General features: G+C 34.4%; 1 protein-coding gene across 1 annotated transcript in view; it reads right to left on the bottom strand.

The window, feature by feature from the left end:
• Positions 1 to 19659, bottom strand: part of LOC114337267 (uncharacterized) — a 721645-nt gene that overhangs the window by 283275 nt on the left and 418711 nt on the right. The window contains exons 37-38 of the mRNA XM_050641250.1: positions 16639 to 16884; positions 10987 to 11211 (exon numbers count right to left, since the gene is read on the bottom strand). Of these exons, the coding sequence (XP_050497207.1) occupies positions 10987 to 11211; positions 16639 to 16884 (471 nt within the window). The remainder of the gene's footprint in view (positions 1 to 10986; positions 11212 to 16638; positions 16885 to 19659) is intronic.

Here is a 19659-nt window from a genome sequence, read left to right as displayed (position 1 = left end):
TCTATTCCAATATACTATGTGTTAACCTACGAAGTATGTCCGCCTACCCAGTCCTACACCTAGTTATCCTACTAGCATAATCTGGACGTGAAAACATGTTACCGATGAACTTACAAATCATCCCTTGCAAGGGCATCATTTCATTCACTTGTAACGTTGACAAGATGATCTGTATATTGTAGAGATCGAAACCGGTCGTCGTAGTAAAATTAAAAGATTGTGAGTACGTCTGTCTTTCTTACTTAATTTAAAATAAACTCACATATGCAACCCCTTCTGCATTTGAAATGGTTTATCCGTTCTATCCACTCTCCATTAAAAGAAAGCAGACCTTAATCTATATTAAGTCATCTATGTACTTTATGTTGAAGGCTTCTTGAAATGTTGATGTTAAGGCTTCTCCGATAACTTACTTCACTGACTAGATTTAGTAATGTCTGGAGATCTTCTAAATTTTCTGCAAGAATGGTTGTATCGTCAGCGTATCTAATATTGTTGATTACTTCTCTGCCTGGTCTTACTCCCTCTTGTCTGTTATCCAAAGCCTCCAAAGATTTCTTCAGAGTACAGATTAAAAAGACTGGGTGATAAAACACAACCATGTCGTACTCCGCGTTTGATGGGTAGTTTTTCAGTAAGACTATCTCAAATTTGGATAGAGGCTACTTGATTGTAATAATTATTTATATACTACTCAATACTAATTATTCAATACCCAAAAAGCCTAACGCAATGAAATGTCAAGAATATAGAATGATCAGCTTGACGAACCGTTAATTTTCGTCCAGGTTAAAAGATTTAAAGCAGTGGTGTGGAAATATTTAGCTGGAAATACTACCACCGTATCAACTAATGCATGATCGATCAAAGATTTATCTGCTTAACATATATACGTGGAATGTGTTAACCACTACAAAATTTGCCAACCGTATCTACATTGACCTTTCATTTATTCCTTTTTGCAGTGTATGGTATTTGCTGTGGTTTGGCAATCGATATGATTCGTTGCGTCCGCATGTTTTCATTCGATTCTGAGGTCTTGATTGAAATTATTATTTAGTTCTAGTTCCCTTCCCCAAATCACTATTCTATCTATTCAAAATGTCTGCTATGAAACCGAATATGGGTAACTTTGTAGAGTTAAACTCTCTTTTTGTGTTTACGATTTTGACAGACCGCCAAACTTGTTGATATAAATTCCGGGATAATATGCATGGTTTATCCTAAATTTATAAATAGTCAAAAGTATGCGGGTATGCACCCTCGGGAAACATCTTAGGGTAGTTGGGGTAGTTACCCCCTACCAATAGGGGTTGCTGAATTAAACAATATTTATAACTACTTGTTTATTACCAACTATAAAGACCACAGTAAATTGTTGATGTGCTCACGGTAAAACCATCTGCTAGTGCATCTGGATACGGAATGATCTTTTTAATAATACGAATGAATTAGAATGAATCACGATGCCTTCATGTTTATATAAACAAACTTGTAACATGTAGTTTGTTTATATTGTCGACTCAGCTTGACCATGACTTACGAAGATATGAATTAGTTGACTATGCAATATTGTCGACTGGTGCTTCTAACAAATCTAGGTGACCTACTAAAATGTAAACAAATGTGTATGTTTTGGTTTCGTTTCTAGTACATTTAAGAATTAAATGAATATGTGTTGATCTCAATTTTGGATGTTGATAAACCCTTACATCCATCCCTTTCGGGAAATTTTCTGACTACATGCAAGGAAGAAAATTGTTGTTTGATAGCGCCACCAACTGGTTACTGTGTTTTAATCGATACAAAATTAAATATTTATTTCCTATAACTAATTAGTAAATAAAGTAAGGTACAAAAAAATGTTCTACATCAACACTGTTCCCGTTTCACTGTCACTCACTGTGTCCTCGGACAGTAAGCATATAATCTATTCTTATGTATTTCCTTGATTTTATTGTTTTCTGTTTTGATCTTACAATTAACGTTATTTACCTCTGTTATTGCGAAGGGACCTACATAAAGACTATCAAACTTACCATTCTCTTCCCTTTTTACCAGGACTAGGTCTCCTATTTTAAAGTGTTGTGGTGTTGCTTTGAGCTTATTCTTTTCTTGTCGTTCTTTTTTGTGCTTTAGTAAGAAGGTTCTAGCTCTCTCGTGTGCGCTTTGTAGTTTGTAGCGTAACTCATTGTAGTAAGCATCTATATTGTAACATGGTTGAATCTCCTGTGTAAGGTCTTCTGGTAGGTTAACCTTCCTGCCATATAACAGTTCAAACGGTGTGTAACCATGATACGCGTTAGGGGTTGTATTGTAGCAGTATGTGAACATCCTGCAACACACATCCCAATTTTCTCTGTCTTAATCTATGAATGCTCTTACGTACTCGTTTAATGTTCTGTGCAGTTTTTCGCAACTTCCAATGGACTGTGGATGGTATGCCGTTGAGAAGTTGTGCTCTATCTTTAGTAGCTTTGTTAGTTCCTGCATTACTTCATTCTTATACTCTGTGCCTTGGTCTGTTCTTATTTGCTTCATAAGTCCGTATGTTGGTATAAAATGATCAAAAATTCTTCGGGCTATTGTCTCTGCTTCTTTATTGCACACGGGTATACTGACCGCGTATTTAGTAAGTTCACATAACATTGTTATACAGTATCTATTACCTTCGTTACTTTTAGTGAATGGACCCATCGTATCTATGTATACTATGTCCCATGGTTTGGAAGAAGTGTCCGATATCACGAATTCTTCGACATGTGTTCTTTTCGGTTTGTTAATTTGACATTTATGACATTGTTTAACGAATTTTTTTCGTCTTTTTCCAAATTTTTCCATCTAAATCTTGCTTTTAGCTTCTTTATTAGTCTATTATTTCCTACGTGTCCTCCAAACATCGGATGATTATGATATTCTTCTATTAACCTGTGTTTTTCTTTGTCATCTTCTATTGTTTCTGGTACTTCACATATGTATATTTCTACATTCTTCAATATTTTGTTTCCTTGTTTAATAAATTCCTCAATTGTGCACAATTTAAAAATAATATCGTTTACGTATATTTTTACTTTACGTACTGCATTCTCTACCGCCAGCTTATCAAGCTGTGCCAACATTTGGTTTAAATCGAAATGATTGAATCCTGCGGCTATGCTTTTGCTGCAATTTATTTTGTTTTTGACTCTAATGCTCAGCCTTGGTGAGATTAGTTCTGCTCCAAAAGACAAAATTGGTGGTCTATGCGCCTCTAAATTATTTAGTACCTTTCTTACTGTCTGTTTGGGGACTTCTGGCTGTAGTGCGAGTTCACTTTCTGCCTTTCGTTTGCCTTGCTTCTTTCTTCTGTTCTCTTGCTTGAGCTCGTGTTATAGCTAATATATGGGTATTGTTTATGTATAGGTTCTTTAGTTGATGTAATGTTATTCTTGAAAGACTGTCTGCGTAGTTATTTTTCCCTGTTATATACTCTATTTCGAAATCGTATTCCTCTAAATCTAATCTGATCCTTGTAAGTTTCGAAGTTGGTTCTTTCATTGCAAATAAATGTGTTAGTGGTTTATGATCCGTTTTTACTAAAAATGTTGGTGCTCCATATAAATAACATTTAAAATGATTAATTCCCCAATGAATCGCTAGTAATTCCTTAACGATTATAGGTTTATTACATTCTCCTTTATTGAAACTTCTTGATGCGTATGCTATTGGTAGGTCTGTTCCGTTATAATCTTGACTTAAAATTGCTGAACAACTCTCGTTGGATGCGTCTGTTGTTAGGATGAATTGTTTATTGAAATCTGGATATTTTAGGATCGGTGGCTTCATCAGAGATGATTTAAGCTTATTGAATGCTTTTTCACATTCTTCTGACCAAAAAACTTCTACTCCTTTTCTCGATAATCTGTTGAGTGGTCTGCATATTTCAGCAAAATTTTGAATAAAACGTCTATAATAGTTACAAAATGCTACGAATCTTTTTGATTCTTCCGCTGTCTTAGGTGTCGGGTATTGTTCAATCGTTGCATATTTCGCTTTGTCTGGTGATACTCCTTCCTGAGAAAGATCATGTCCTAAATATGTTACTTCTCTTCTAAAAAATTGACATTTTCCTGGGTTAAGTTTCAAATTGAATTTTCGACATGTCTCGAATGTCTTTTTCATGTTTTTCAGATATTCCTATTACTACTATATCGTCCATGTAAACAAATGCTTTGGCTGGTGTTAATCCTGAAAATGCTATTGACATCATCCTTGAAAAGCTATTCGGGCTCACGTTTAATCCAAAAGGTAATCTGGTAAATTGAAATGCTCAATTTTCCGTGCTAAACGATGTGTATTTCCTAGATGATTTTTCTAATGGTATTTGGTGAAAACCTGACATTAAGTCTATAACTGAAAACCATTTTGCTCTTCCTAGTTGATCTAATATCGAGTCTATTCTTGGTAAAGGAAATTTATCAGTGACTATTTTCTTGTTCAGTTGTCTAAAATCTATGCATAATCTCCATGCTTTATTTCCATCTATAGCTTTTTTCGGTACCAGCACTACTGGGCTGTTGTATTCTGATGTGGACGGTTCTATTATTCCTTGGTCTCTCAGTTTTTGTACTTGTCGGTTTAATTCCTCTGTTTGTGCATGAGGTGTCCTATAGTTTTTCATATATACCGGAGTTTGCTCTTTAACTCTCAGTTTCTGTTCGTAGAAGTTGTTACATGTTAGCATGTCATGCCTTAGGGCGAATGTATCTGAATAATCTTTGCATAAAGATACTAATTTATCGCGCATGTATTCTGGAATGTCTAACTTCAGTGATTCCCGTAATTCCTTTTTCCTATCCTTGCTGTCGTTGATCAGTCTATATATGTTGAATAATTTAATGTCTAATGTTTTGATTGCGTTTGTCTCTACTTTTACTGTTTCGAAGGTTGTGTTCAAAATTTTCATGTATGGATTATTACTTGAAATAATTGCTCTCGCTATGAATATTCCTGGTTGTATTTCCTGTTGTCCCACTATCCTGTCGTTCTTCAGCGTTTGAAAAATTTTTACGACTCTGTAAATTTCACATCTAGGCGGTATTATTATCGTGTCATTATCTATATTATCCAAAATGTTCGTACTAATGTAACAATCGTTGTCCTCTTTAATGTGCATTTTAAGGTTAGCGTAGTCTAGTATGCATTGAGAGTTTGAAATAAAGTCTCTCCCAATGATTCCGTCGGTTGGAATAGGAAAGCTAGGTTCAACTAATTGAAAGATATGCTCAAATCGAGATCCTTTTACTTCTAGTGTTGTTTCAACTTCTCCCATTGTTTGTAATTCTCCGTTAGTTACTCCTTTTATTTTCGACTTTGTGTTTGGTTTCACATGTTCCTTCATAAAATCTTGTGAACATTTCAGTATTGAAATATCAGCTCCTGTGTCTATGATAAATGTATTTGTATGTTCTAGGATTCCTGTTTTCATTCGTACAAAATTCGTTAGGTTTAAGTCGAAGTTGTAAATATTATATTCCACTTCTGACTGTGTACTTTCCTTGTTTCGTTCATTCAAAACCCCAACTGCTGGTTTTCTGGTTCCTCTTGGCTGTTCTCTAACTCCAGTAGCCTTACGTTTCTGTTACGTCCTCCTCTCTGGTTCCCTCTGTACGTTTGGTTGTTAAATTGTCTATATCCTCTGTTCGAATAGTTCCGTTGGTTTTCTGTTGCTTCTCCTTCGTTCCGTTGTCCGAAATTATTTCTTCTTCCTCTATCGTATTTGTTATGGTATCCTCTTCTGTATTGCTGCTGTCCTCTCCTATTTTCATAATTCGTCCTATAATTGAACACTCTTCCCTGTGTGTTCTCTGTCGTATCAATCGATAAAAATTTGGATACTACTTCCTGCGGTGTTGTGAAATTACCTGCCTCCAGTATTAACTTAGCTCTATCCGTATTAACATTCCGTTTCATTGTTGCTACAACTGTTTCCGTTGTGTATTTTTTCGCTAGTTCCAATGGCATTCCTTCCGCTATGTATGCTACCTTTAACTGTTCCGCTAGTTCCTCTACTTCAGATGCGTACACTGCTGCATCTTTGCTTCCTTGCCTTTTCTTTGGTAACTTGTCTATTATCGTTTTCGGATTGTCGCCTCTTAATTCTTTCTTCAGTGCCGCGGCTATAAGTGGGATCGTATCCTCTGTAGTTATCAGGTTTCTAGCCTTATTGGTCAATCTTGTCTTTATTAATGTTATCGCTGTTTCTTCATGTCCTTCTGCTATTTTTCCAAGTAGTTCTAGTGCGTCTAAAAATGGTTGTAGTTTACCTGCGCTTCCATCAAACTCGTTGGGCAATACCTTGCTTGCAATATTCAAAAATTCGTTGATTGTCAGAGCCATGTTTAATATTTTTATATCTTGTTTTATGTCGCTTTTTCCCTCTTCTATTTCCTCGTCAATTTTTTCCTCTATCTCCTCGTCACTTGTTTCCTCTTCTACTTCTTCGTCGCTTTGTTCTTCCTCTATTTCCTTGTCGATTGGTTGGTGTATTGAACTTGGAACTGCTGTTCTTAAGTTTACAGCTTGAAATGAGCGTATAACTTTGTCTTCCAAAAGAATCAGAGACACGAAAGCATAAATTCGATAGTCTTACGAGGTATAGTAAATATGTATATAAAATATTATGTCAAAAATAGTAAAAATATAGTAAATTGCAATAAAAAATCATTATATCAATCAATATAAATCACCATAAAAATCAGTATTCAAATCAAAATGTCATAAAAATCAGTAGGTAAAATAATAATTGGATAAAGAGTCGGTAAAGATAAAAATATATGCTAGTAAATATATAAAAATCATATAAAAATGTAAAAATGTATCAATACGTCCTATTGATAAATAAATCAATACCATAATACTTGAGAAAAGTTCTCGATAATAGATTCTAGATAATAGATGAGCAATTAAAAATAGATTAAGTAGATAAAAAATCAGTAGGTAAAAATTAGATTATGTGTATCTTACATTACGGTTATATTACTTTATTATATGCTTATACGAATTAGAACTAATATCTTGGAAATATCATAAGAATAAATAATAATGGACTTACTACTTTTAAACGTCTGTGTTCGTATCACCAAAAGTCCTCGCTGCACGTCCCATACCATGTTCCATTTTCACACGATGTTCCATCTCCATACCATTCCATCCTCAGCTCCGTCTCGGGCCTGACGTCTCCATCCTTTTTCTATATACCACACTGTTCTAGGGTGGTCGAGGTGCAAGAAACCTCATCCATTGACGTTTCTCTTTCCATTTCTCGTTCCATATGCTAGTTCCTGTGTTCGTCCCTGGTCTTAGATCGCCATATGCGGGTATGCACAGTCGGGAAACATCTTAGGGTATTTGGGGGTAGTTACCCCCTACCAATAGGGGTTGCTGAATTAAACAATATTTATAACTACTTGTTTATTACCAACTATAAAGACCACAGTAAATAGTTGATGTGCTCACGGTAAAACCATATGCTAGTGCATCTGGATTAAGAATGATCTTTTTAATAATACAAATGAATTAGAATGAATCACGATGCCTTCATGTTTATATAAACAGACTTGTAACATGTAGTTTGTTTATATTGTCGACTCAGCTTGACCATGACTTACGAAAATATGAATTAGTTGACTATGCAATATTGTCGACTGGTGCTTCTAACAAATCTAGGTGACCTACTAAAATGTAAACAAATGTGCATGTTTTGGTCTCGTTTCTAGTACATTTAAGAATTAAATGAATATGTGTTGATCTCAATTTTGGATGTTGATAAACCCTTACAAAAGGCCGTTCTTGCCAGCAATGGTAGTAATGCTAGTGATATTTAAAATCAAAAATCAATTGGATTACAGAATGTTGAGAAAAAAAAGGAAAGAAGTAATAAAATTACATATAATTAATATTACTTATTAATATTATGCTTGAAAACGACAACTAAGAACTCTATTGGGATAGCACTGTGCTCACAGACCAACGAGTGGCACATAACAGACCGGATCTTATACTAGTTAATAAACTTACTAGACAAACAACACTATTAGATGTGGCAATACCTAACGACGATAATATGCGTGTTAAGTACAACTAAAAGATCGCCAAGTATAGAGATCTCGAAATACAAATAAGAAGACAATGGAGAATGGAAAGTATCCAGACAATACCTTGTTCTTTCTACTACTGGAGTCATTCCGAAGAACCTCATACGAAACATCAAAAAGCTGGATCTAAATGAACATATCTACAAGACTATGCAGAAATGGGAGATACTCCTGCGTATCAAGTCACCTAGGGCGCGATAACACGGAAAGAGTCCCACCAGAGCTCAATCATTTTGATACCGTAGGTATCTTAGAAAAAGTAAATTTTCCCCTTAGAGGGAGTGTGAGCCGTATGGCTAAATCTGGTTAATAATATTAAAGGATTAATATATCATTATATATCATTAAATTAAAGCCAGTAAAACGGCCGGATGCCTAAACGACACAATTTGGAAAAACAAACACCTAAGATTGGAAACAAAGGCCCGAATATATGTCAGTTATTAGGCCAGTTATGACTTACACTGCCGAAATAAGACCAGATACAAGCAAAACACGAAGACATCTGGAAACCAACGAAATGAAGATCTTAAGAAGGATTGCTGGAAAAGGACTGCAGGATAGGGTAAGAAGTGAGGAAATCAGACGCATATGTGGGGTAGACAATATAAATACCTGGGTAAAGAACAGAAAAGAAGAGTGGAATGAGCACATAAGCAGGATGTCTGAATCAAGGATAGTAAGAATAGCCAGGGACAAGTCACCGTTAGGCAGCAGAAGTATAGGACGCCCAAGGAAAAGATGGAATGACAACTTAGGGGCAGAATGAAAGGCACCGTTGAAGAAAAAGAGGCAGTACTGCCTATATAAAAGAAGAAGAATATTATATCATTACAAGACAGTTAATAGAAAAATACAGAAATAACAAAATAAACCATCCATCCAATGGCACTACAGCCCAAACCGGACATTGGCCTCCTTCATTAGGGTTTTTCAATAATTTCGATATACTGCTGTTCTTTTCCATGAACGCGTTTTTAGGAGGTTTTTAGCATTCTCATCTACTTTCCTCACCTACTCATCGTCTTTCCATCTCTTTTTTGTCCTTCCAACAGGTCTTTTTCCTCGCATTCTTGCATTTAGCAATTTTTTGGGGATTCTATTCTCGTGCATGCGGACCACATGTACTACCCACTATAATCTCTGCAGTTTAGTGTATAGTGCTAGAGTTGGTTCGTTATATTGATCGTATATTTCTTTATTATACCTAATTCACCAGTTGTTATTTTCACTTATTGGGCCTAGTATTCTACCTAATATTTTTCTTAGAAACACGTCTAATGTATTGGCATATATCTGTGTCACAACCCTTGTTTCATACCCATAACTTACTATGGTCCTGATTATTGTTCTTATAGACCCGGAGTTTTGTTTTCCGGTATACGTCTCCGCTATTTGAATATGTCGCCCCTCGCGAAATAAGCTGTACTTGCCAGCATTATCATTCTATTTATTTCTGGTTCTTCTTCATTGTTTGCGACCAGGTCCATTCCTAAGTACTGTATCCTCCATAAAGTGTTGTTTTTGTGCCGGTCTATTTGATCTGGCCTATTTGATCTGGTGTTCTGTAGCGTCTATAAATTGTTGTTGTTGTGCCGGTCTATTTGAACTGGTTTTTATAAGTAGTTTTGATTTATTGGTATTTATTGCTAGCCCTACAGCTTCTGCACTTTGTTTCAACTCAACGTAGGTTTCTTCCGCTGCATTCATTGTTCTGCTGATTATGTTTATATCATCTGTGTATGCTGCTAATTGGGTAGATTTGTTTGTGAGTATGTTATTTGCACTTACCGTCAACCGTCTAATTACATATTCAAGAACAAGATTAGAAAGCATTCGAGCCAATCGGTCGCCCTGTTTCAGTCTTGCGTTATCAGAAACACATCAGTGATCTGTCCTTGAATACATACATGTGCTTCTGTTTCTGTCACTGTCATTTGCACCAGTCGTATTCATTTTGATGGTACATATATGCCAAATTCTTGCCATATATGATGTAGAATTGTTCTATCTACTGAATCATAGGCTTGCTTAAAATCTACAAAGAGATTGTAAACGTCCATGTCATACCACATCTTTGGTCGTTTTTATCCCGAATAAAGTAAAGATATGCCTCTATAATTCTGGCATAACAGTTTATCTCCTTTTTATGAATAGAGCAGATTATACTTTGCTTCCCTTGTTGAGGGGGTTTTTTCTTCTCTTAGAGAAAAAAAGAGAAGAGAAGGAAGAAACAAACGCTCATAATATATGATATTCATTGATCTTCTCAATAAAAAAAGAGTTCCGTTGAATATGTAAATATTGTGACAGATATGTATGAGGAAGTACCAGCTAGTGTTATGACAGGTGTGTGATAGTTGATAAAGAAAACAACCTTAGTTCATGTCCTAGTCAGTGGCCTTTAAACTGTAAAAGTGCTATTGTGTTTGTGTTTCGCGAACTAGTGTGAATTGGACAGTGAATTTTGCGGTTGAAATATAAAAACTTTATGAAAAAACTTTGACCAGATCTTAATTTAGTAATAGTAAAAATTTTTGTAATTAAATTACAAATTTGTTAATGTATTCGTCTATTCCCACATTAGTGGGTGATCCATAGAATTGCAATACGTTCTAAATGGTAGAAAGATCGCCATCTTAATGTATTGTTTATCTTTCTCCTTGTTTCAACGTTAAATTTTGTTGATCATTTTCTGACATCCTAAAAAAACTTATATATGTATAAATAATACTTTCTACTAATTAGTTCGAAAAACCTAAAAAGAAAAAGGAATCGGTCTGTTTCTCACAGTCGTAGTGCTAATAAAAAAAGTAAACTGTAAACTATAACAATACATATTCATACATACCCTTTCAAAAGAAGGATGCTTAATTTGAAGTAATAATTGTTCGCGATGAAGCGAGGCACGTCGCCAATCCAGTCCCGCTTGAACTGTTTTATTGTCCTTGTCATACACCAGAGACACGTCAGTTGATACAATTGAATCACTTATATTGTAGAAACCCTGAGCCGTGAAGCTGCGCCGGGGGTAGATCACGTTAATGACAACTTTCTGAGCGTCAAACGTTTCATCCTGAAATTAACGGGTGGAATCATTCATTTTATGCAATAAACATGCTCTGCAGAAAAACAAGATCAACAAAGTAAATATTTTTATTATTATGAATATTATATGAATAATGTGTTATTAGAAAATAATATGAAATATACAATGATAAAAATAATTTAAAGATATATAAATTCAATTCTAAAGACGGAACGATTCTAAATTTTTATAATTTTTTTTATTGGATTAGTGTGTCTTTCCCATGGAATGCTGGATGAGCCATACAGTCTGTGTCTGTAGTCAACACCCCTAAATATTTGATGGATTGGACAGTTACTTGATGGAAGTTAATTTTATCTAACAATTAAACACTGAAAACGTTTGTTTTCTATAATTCCACAAAATTTATTATAACTATTTATTTTCTATATTACCAGACTACACAACAAACATTACTTCTCCGTATATCATAAACCTACCCATACTATCACAACTATACACAATTCATCATCCCATCATACACAACTTAAATTAGCAGCCTACCATAGCATGATACATAGACTAACAGAAATTCCCATGTCAAAAAATAACTTCGAAATAGAACTGAACATCATTAAACAAATAGCAGTAAACAATGGCTATAATGAGCAAACAATTAATAAAATTTTAAACCAAAAACTCCATAAGAAAGCCCTGAAATTAGTCTATCCACCACCACAGAAAGAACCCAGTACCTTCTGCTCTATCACATATACTGGCAAGATAACAACAAAAATAGCCAGATACATAAAAAAGAATGGAATAACACCAGCTTTCAGAACTAACAACAGCTTAAGCAAATATATTAACAACAATAAGAGCCGAAAGAGAAAACAACTACAGAGTAGTTTCTACAAACTAACTCGTGGTGACTGTCCGAAAACTTACATCGGTCAAACTGGCAGAACCTTTGACAAACGGATAGCAGAACACAAAAGGGCATTCAACAATAGAAAAACAGACACTTTTACATACGCACTTCACCTTCTAGATCATAATCATTCTTTTAATGAAGAGTTTCAAATTCTGCATATTCAAAATAAAGGCCTTAAGCTATCTTTATTAGAATCTATGGAAATTAATAAATTAAAAAATACAGATATAATTCTGAATGACCAACTCGAGACAAACAGCTCCCCACTCCTCAACCTCTTCAGTTAAAGGCTTAAAAAGGCAAACACATAGTAAACTAAACCACTTGAGAAAGGCACTCTGCCGAAACAGCTGTAGTCACATAGTTATAATAAATTTTGTGGAAGTATAGAAAACAAACGTTTTCAGTGTTTTATTGTTATAACCCCTAAATATTTTTTAAAGTGTGTCTTTTTCATGGGATGCTGGATGAGCCATATATTCTGTGTCTGTAGTCAACACCCCTAAATTTGAGCGGGAATACAAAGTGTATCAATACTCATACGCTTATGAAACGCATCTGGCGGATCATCAGGCACCTGGTACTCTTTTTCAACTTGTCTTGACTAAAAGTCTTCATTTGTTCCTATCAATCACATTTGGCTAACTCTTGTTTATTCCGACCCCTAAAGGCTATTACATTTCCGAAGGCAGACGGGTCACTATATTTGTTTCTACTACATAATCTTCACAGAGTGATTGTAGGTATAAGCAATCCACCACTTACTGAGCAACGGCTTTGGTCAGATGAGTTGGTAAGTGGTAGGGCACTGCAGACAAAGAAGAGAAAGAATCAATTGAATCATTCATATGGATTATTTTAATGGCAAGCTTGGAGCTGGAAATAAAATACAATAAACAACACAGAGCACATCGACTTGGAATCTAAAGAAGAGACCTAGAAAAATTCGCAAAAGCCTCAGAACCAGTTCTCACCAACACATTGATTCCCTCAATATAGCCCAGGGAGAATTATTAGGAAACAAATGGATTACATTTTAGCAAATAAAAGACTCTGAAACAGTTTTACATCTAGCACGACTTATCTTAGAGCAGACTTGGGGACGGACCACGTTCCACTGGTGAGAGTATTCAGAGTCAAACTCAAAAAAGTACAGAAAAGGAGATCACAATCAACCGATCTACGTATGCTAAAAGACCTTAATAAGAAAATAAGGGGCCAAACCATGTTAAACCATCAATTGGCCCAATTAGAGATGAATCGAACGAAGAACAAACGTTAAAACAGATTACAGATATTCTTCAAAGTGTAATTGATAAACACTTATTTATAATCAAGAAAAAGTCATGAGATCTTGAAACTAACAGATCAAAGAAGAAAAGCGAAAAATGACCCAGACAAATATTAAACGATAAATATTTCACTAAGAAGAAATTAAGACACTACAGTCAAAGTACGATAGTTACAATGCACATAGAAAAGATAAAGAACTCACAGGCGGACGAAGACCGAGACGGAAAGGAAATCTAACTATTTCTGACGGAAACGTCATCTTGGATAAAAAGTAAGAAAAGGAAAAGGATACCTAGAGAAACTATTTGAAGACCAAAGAGATAATATCTTTAAGCTAGAAGAAGAGGTAACTGATGGACCAAGAATATTACAGCATGAAGTTTATTCTGCAATAACACAGCTTAAGGATGACAAAATCATATCATTGTATATTATACAAGTAGAATTACTCAAATTAATGGAGAACGAATCAATAGCAATAACCACAAAGATACTCAAGTACATAATACAACTCTGGAGAAGTACTAACACAATAGCTGAAGTCCAAAAAAACTAGAAGCCAAAAAAATGCGAAAAATACCGTACGATAAGTCTCATGAGTCATGTCCTAAAGTTTTTCCTAAAGATAATCTGTAAGAGAATTTACCAGCTGTGTGAAAGACAAATTTCTTACAACCAGTTCGGGTTCATACAGTCGGAAAAATGAAAGAATACCCATGAACGAACATATAAAACACGCTGTATTTTCCTGTCACCGTGTCACAAAGAAAATTGTCCAGTTCAAGTACATGTAACAATAATTATTACATGTACTTGCGCTGGCCAATTTTTTGTGTGACACGGTGACAGGAAAATACAGCGTGTTTTATATGTTCGTTCATGGGTATTCTTTCATTTTTCCTACTGTAAATGTTGTTAGTACGAGAGAGGCTTTGTTCTCAAAGTCTTATTCCAGAGATGCAGAGACTTAAATTACGAAGTACATATACGCATGTACAGGGTGTCCAGAAACTCTACCGACAAACGAAGACAGGAGATTCCTCAGATAATTTTAAGACAATTTAACCAAATTTACCTAGTCCGAAAATGCTTCAGCTAAGGGAGCTAGAGCTCTTTGAAGATGGCGTCTTGTAATTAGTTTTTCTTAAATACCTCCAGAACGCTTCTAGTTAGAAAAACGAAAATTGGTACACCTATTTATCTTTCAGAGATAAATCGATTCCATTCATTGCGAATTTCTAGTACCAGTCATAGGCGCCCGTTTTGGGTGGGGCAACGGCTGTTTTATCGCATACCTTTTTTGTCTTTAACTTTTAAGCATTTTTGATATTATTAAATTGTGAGGTATTTTAGTACTAAAAGGTACTCTTGCTTTAAGTCGGTAGGACACACCGACTAGAAAAATCAGAAATCTAGAAAAATCGATTTGAAAATTTTTCGTTTCCTGAATTTGAAGAAAAATTTAAAAAAAGTTTAAAAAACGGTGTATTTTACCAACTTAAAGCAAGACTAACTTTTAGTACTAGAATACCTCATAATTTTATAATCTAATGTCAAAATTTTTTAAGAATTAAACACAAAAAAGTTATGCGATAAAATAACCCTAGACCTACCCAAAACGGACGCATATGACCAGTACTAGAAATTCGCAATTAATGAAATCGATTCATCTCGGGAATATAAATAAACGTACCAGTTTTCATTTTTTTAAATGGTTTTTTTAATTTTTTTTTTTTTTTTTGGAAATTCAATAAACGAAAAATTTTCAAATCAATTTTTCTAGAAAATGGTGTGTTCTACCGACTTAAAGCAAGAATACCTTTTAGTACTATCATACCTCATAATTTAATAATCCAGTGTCAAAAATGCTTGAAAGTTAAAAACATAAAAGTTATGCGATAAAATAACCGTTGCCCTACCCAAAACGGACGCCTACGACGGGTACTAGAAATTCTCAGTAAATGTAATCGATTTATCTCTGGAAGCTAAGTATGCGTACCAATTTTCATTTTTCTAAATAAAAGCGTTCTGTTATTTAAGAAAACCTAATTACAAGACGCCATCTTCAAAGAGCTCTAGCTCCCTTAGGAAGCATTTTCGGACTAGAAGAATTAGGTTAAAATATCTTAAATTTATCTGAGGAATATTGTGTGTTCGTTCGTCGGTAGAGTTTCTGGACACCCTGTATAGTTGATTATATGAAAGCGTTTGATCGAGTAAAGCACGCCAAGATGATGCAAATTTTAAATTAAGAAGAAATTAACAACCAAGATCTGAAAATTATTAAAGAACCTTTAATGAAGAATAGACCAACAACTAGGAGATAAGAGCGCGCATTACATATCTAGTAAAGCTAGATCCAACTTAAACCGGATTCTTCTTCAAGAGCCACCACCTCTCTCTTGGTATAAAAGTAATAACGCTACGGCTTCTCTCTCCTTTTTTATCGTGTTGAATCGTGATCTTTGAACAAAGATATGTTTAGAAAATTGGGAGCATTTAATTCTTTTTGGACAAAGTTATCTTATATTATTTTTAGTTGCTTTTCCAGTAATGTTCTTTTCATTTGCCTGCATATTCATTTAGCTTCTCCCCTTTTGGTAATATAATGTTCTTTACTTTTTTTCTGTATTACTCATTTCCCATTTCTGCGTTGTTCCTGTGCGCTAGGATTCAAATGCTCAGTGTTTTGATAAGATCTATTGTGTTTTCGTTCATGACTATTTTCCTCTAAATGTATATGTAAGGAAAATAGCTCTCAAACGTGTCTTTAGCTATCCAATATGGTTTTCAAAAGGAAAGCTATCATGAATAAATACTCCAAAACATGCAGTACAGAACGTTAGATTCATATAATTTGATTTACTCTGTCTTTATATACAAATTTTAGCAATTTTTGTAGGTGTTTCGTTTCGTACTTTTCTTGTTATATATGTTACATCTATTATGTTGTTTATAAACACGTTTGATAATTTAAAAATTTTACAGTACAAACTGCTACTTTATTAAAAGTTGTGACTTTTATTTTTGAAACTAAAAATTACTTTAGTTTCACGACTCTAAACTGTATTCAAAGAAAGCATTTTTATTTTATGTTTTCTTTTATATTTGTAAACAAAATTAAAACCTTTAAAACTCCCGAGCAAAAATACAATCATAAAATTGCGAGAATAAAAGGAAACTTAAAAATTCTACCTGCGTACAACTCAGATTTGAAAGTTTTGATATAAAAAGAAACATTTTATTACCAGACTCTTGTTCAAAACATTGAGGTTGTATTCGATCCAGTGTGTGGGACTCAATTCCAGTCGTGAATGCTGCTTGTACCCTTTATCCTGGGCCTCGTAGTCCGTCCAGAGCTTAACAATTCTTTTTGAGTGGACGGCAGTTAGAAAGTATTCTTGACCGTTCCACTTTGTTAGTACATCCAATTCCCCGCTTACATTAAATTTCCTTCGATTTGCCAAATTGTAAAGATGAATTGCACGATTTTCCTGCAAATAAAAAATATAAAATAACCAGTGAACTGCACTTGAAGGCAAAAAATAGACTTAAAAGTAAAATAGGTATAGTTTTGATTACCCCGTTTGGCAAGTGTCTATCCACACACAATGTAAATTTAAAAGTAAAATATTGTTAAAAGTATTTTTTATTGTTGTTATGAAGCCATTTTCTTGTGGAATTTTTGCAATTAACTATTTTTAATGGGAAATAAGCCACAATTTTATTAAAAAATTATTTTATTGACGTTTCGACGTCCAAATCAGATGCCGTTGTCAAAATACAAAAAATATTAATATTAAACAAAAATATTGCTTAGTAAAAAATTCTTCTAATAATTTATTTAATCTGACTCATTTATATCTGCAATTCAGACATATATTATACATTTTAAAGTAGGAGACTTTAAAATGATATAGCCAATATTTATGAGTTTCGTTCCTGGGACGACTTTACTGAAAGATAGTTCATTCGATTACATGAAATCAACCCCAACTCAACAATATCCGTCACAAAAAAATTATAGCATGTGATATTATCCTGTAATCAACGGGCGCTCATCGATTTCAGTGGGCACAAGAACAGGCAAATTGGATTAGACGTGAGTGGGCCTCTACTTTGTTCACAGATGAGTCCCGATTTGGATTTGCACCAGATACAAGACGCACCAAAAAATTTGGAGACGATCCGGCAATGCTGAACGATTGGCCGTCGGCGTCGTGCAGGAGGTTCATAGATAGCAAGGCATTATAATGGTATGGGGTGGCATCACTCTTTGTGGAAGAACCAACCTCGTTTTTTTGGAAAAATTTCTAAATGCAACAGACTGTTGCATATTATTGCGACTGTTGCGATATTATTCTAGAACCTATTGCTGTGTCCTTTGCACAACAAGTTGATCTCCAATTTCAATAAATGCATGACAATGCGCGACCTCATACTGCCAGGGTCATCCGAACATTCCTCGAAGATAATGAAATTGAGGTTTTACCATGGCCTGCACAATCGCCAGATTTAAACCCAATTGAGCATGTATGGAGGATAATGGTCAGACGCATTTTACAACAAAATATTGCGTTTAATACAAGAGACCAACTGTTTGAGAGCCTTTAAATAAAGTGGAACAGAATACCGCAACACGACATAGACCATCTGATCATGAATTTGCTTAACAGATGTAGGACAGTAATCAACAATTGTGGAGGTCATACACTATACTAACTTAACCTCAAGACTACTTTATTGGGATTTGAGGGGCAACAAATTAGTTTTTATTGTTTTTGTTACCATTTTCTGACTTATGGAGTTCTCTTTTAATTTTCTTAAGATCTTTTGCGGTAATTAAAAATAATGTTTATTTTATATTCGGGACTGTACAATAAATATATTATACACGGCTCACTAAAATAATTAGTTACGCCCCTGTACTACTGATTACTTAAAATTCAAGTAGTATTTATGTAACCTTTCTGGAAACTCCAGGTTATTGTTGAGACTCGCATTTGAACCCCTCGCCGGGGCAGATCGTCAAAAGCTTCCTAACGAGAATCATCTCTAATCTATCGACGCTCCCGCTATTCGTAAAAAGGCCGCATTTTACCGGCTTTTTTTGCTATCGTTTTATACCGCTCAGATAATTCAATCTGCTCAGTATTATCGACGATGATTTATTTAGCGTATTAGTGAGTGCCTTACAAATGAACCAAATGGATTATGGAATTCAATCAGAGCTCTGATGTGACACGTCATCAAGGAATAAAACTGTAAGTACTCTACATGTATGTGAACATAACTTATTAGTCGTGATACTGTATGCATTTTGAACCATATACCTCTCGTAGCAAATATTCTTTGTGCCATTTATGCAGATAATACTTTAAATTACATATGAAAAATCGTTATCTACTCTTAACCAGCTTACCTATGGGAATATACTCTATAACCGTACAATAAGTATAGGTTACTATTGTTAAGGATACTTTACGTATTGCCTAAACATTTCTGTTCCATCGAGCCGTATCATATTAATTATTTATTAATTAAATCCTCAAGGTCCTTCGTATTTGCATATTTTGATAATCTCTATTCTGAGAATAACGGTTTTTCATTTATAGTGTCTTTCTGTTGCATTTGGAAATTTCCAAGCCACGCCGCCCCGGCACAAAAATAAAATATTCCTCTCTTTCTGCACTCAAATTCTCAGTATTTAACCCAGCACGTCTCTACAATAGCTGGTAGGTTGTTAAGCCCGGTCTACACGTGCAATTTCAGAAACTACTTGCTTTGTTCAAATAAAGGAGTCGTTTTGTTTGTATGAAAAAATATTTGCATATATTACATTATTTTATTTTCGTAAATATATTTTTCTGTTTATAGTATACAAAAAGTGTACTCATTTCTTGGCTGATAGTACGGGTGTTATAATTTTAACATTGTTTGTTCAACCTTTTGATTTAAATTAAATTTATAATTTTGAATCCGATTAAGCCTGGTTCACAGGTTACAAAAATTATTAAAAATAATTTTGTTTTCTTGCATAAATTGTAAGTTTTTGCTACATTTAGCTTCGCTTAAGCTCATTTTACACTTCTAGAAAACTATAGAAAATAAATAATTGTTTTTTCCTTCAATTTAATTAATTTAAATACTTGTTAAGGGTGTCTCACACTTGCTGAAAAATACCCATTTTGGAAAATTGCATATATTTTGAAATTTTATAGTTTTGCATTTCATATACTAATCTGCGCTCATACAGGGTGATACTATTA

Source organism: Diabrotica virgifera, chromosome 10 (genome assembly GCF_917563875.1).
Source record: "Diabrotica virgifera virgifera chromosome 10, PGI_DIABVI_V3a".
NCBI classification, from domain to species: Eukaryota; Metazoa; Arthropoda; class Insecta; order Coleoptera; family Chrysomelidae; genus Diabrotica; species Diabrotica virgifera.
This window is presented reverse-complemented; position numbering and strand designations above follow the sequence as displayed.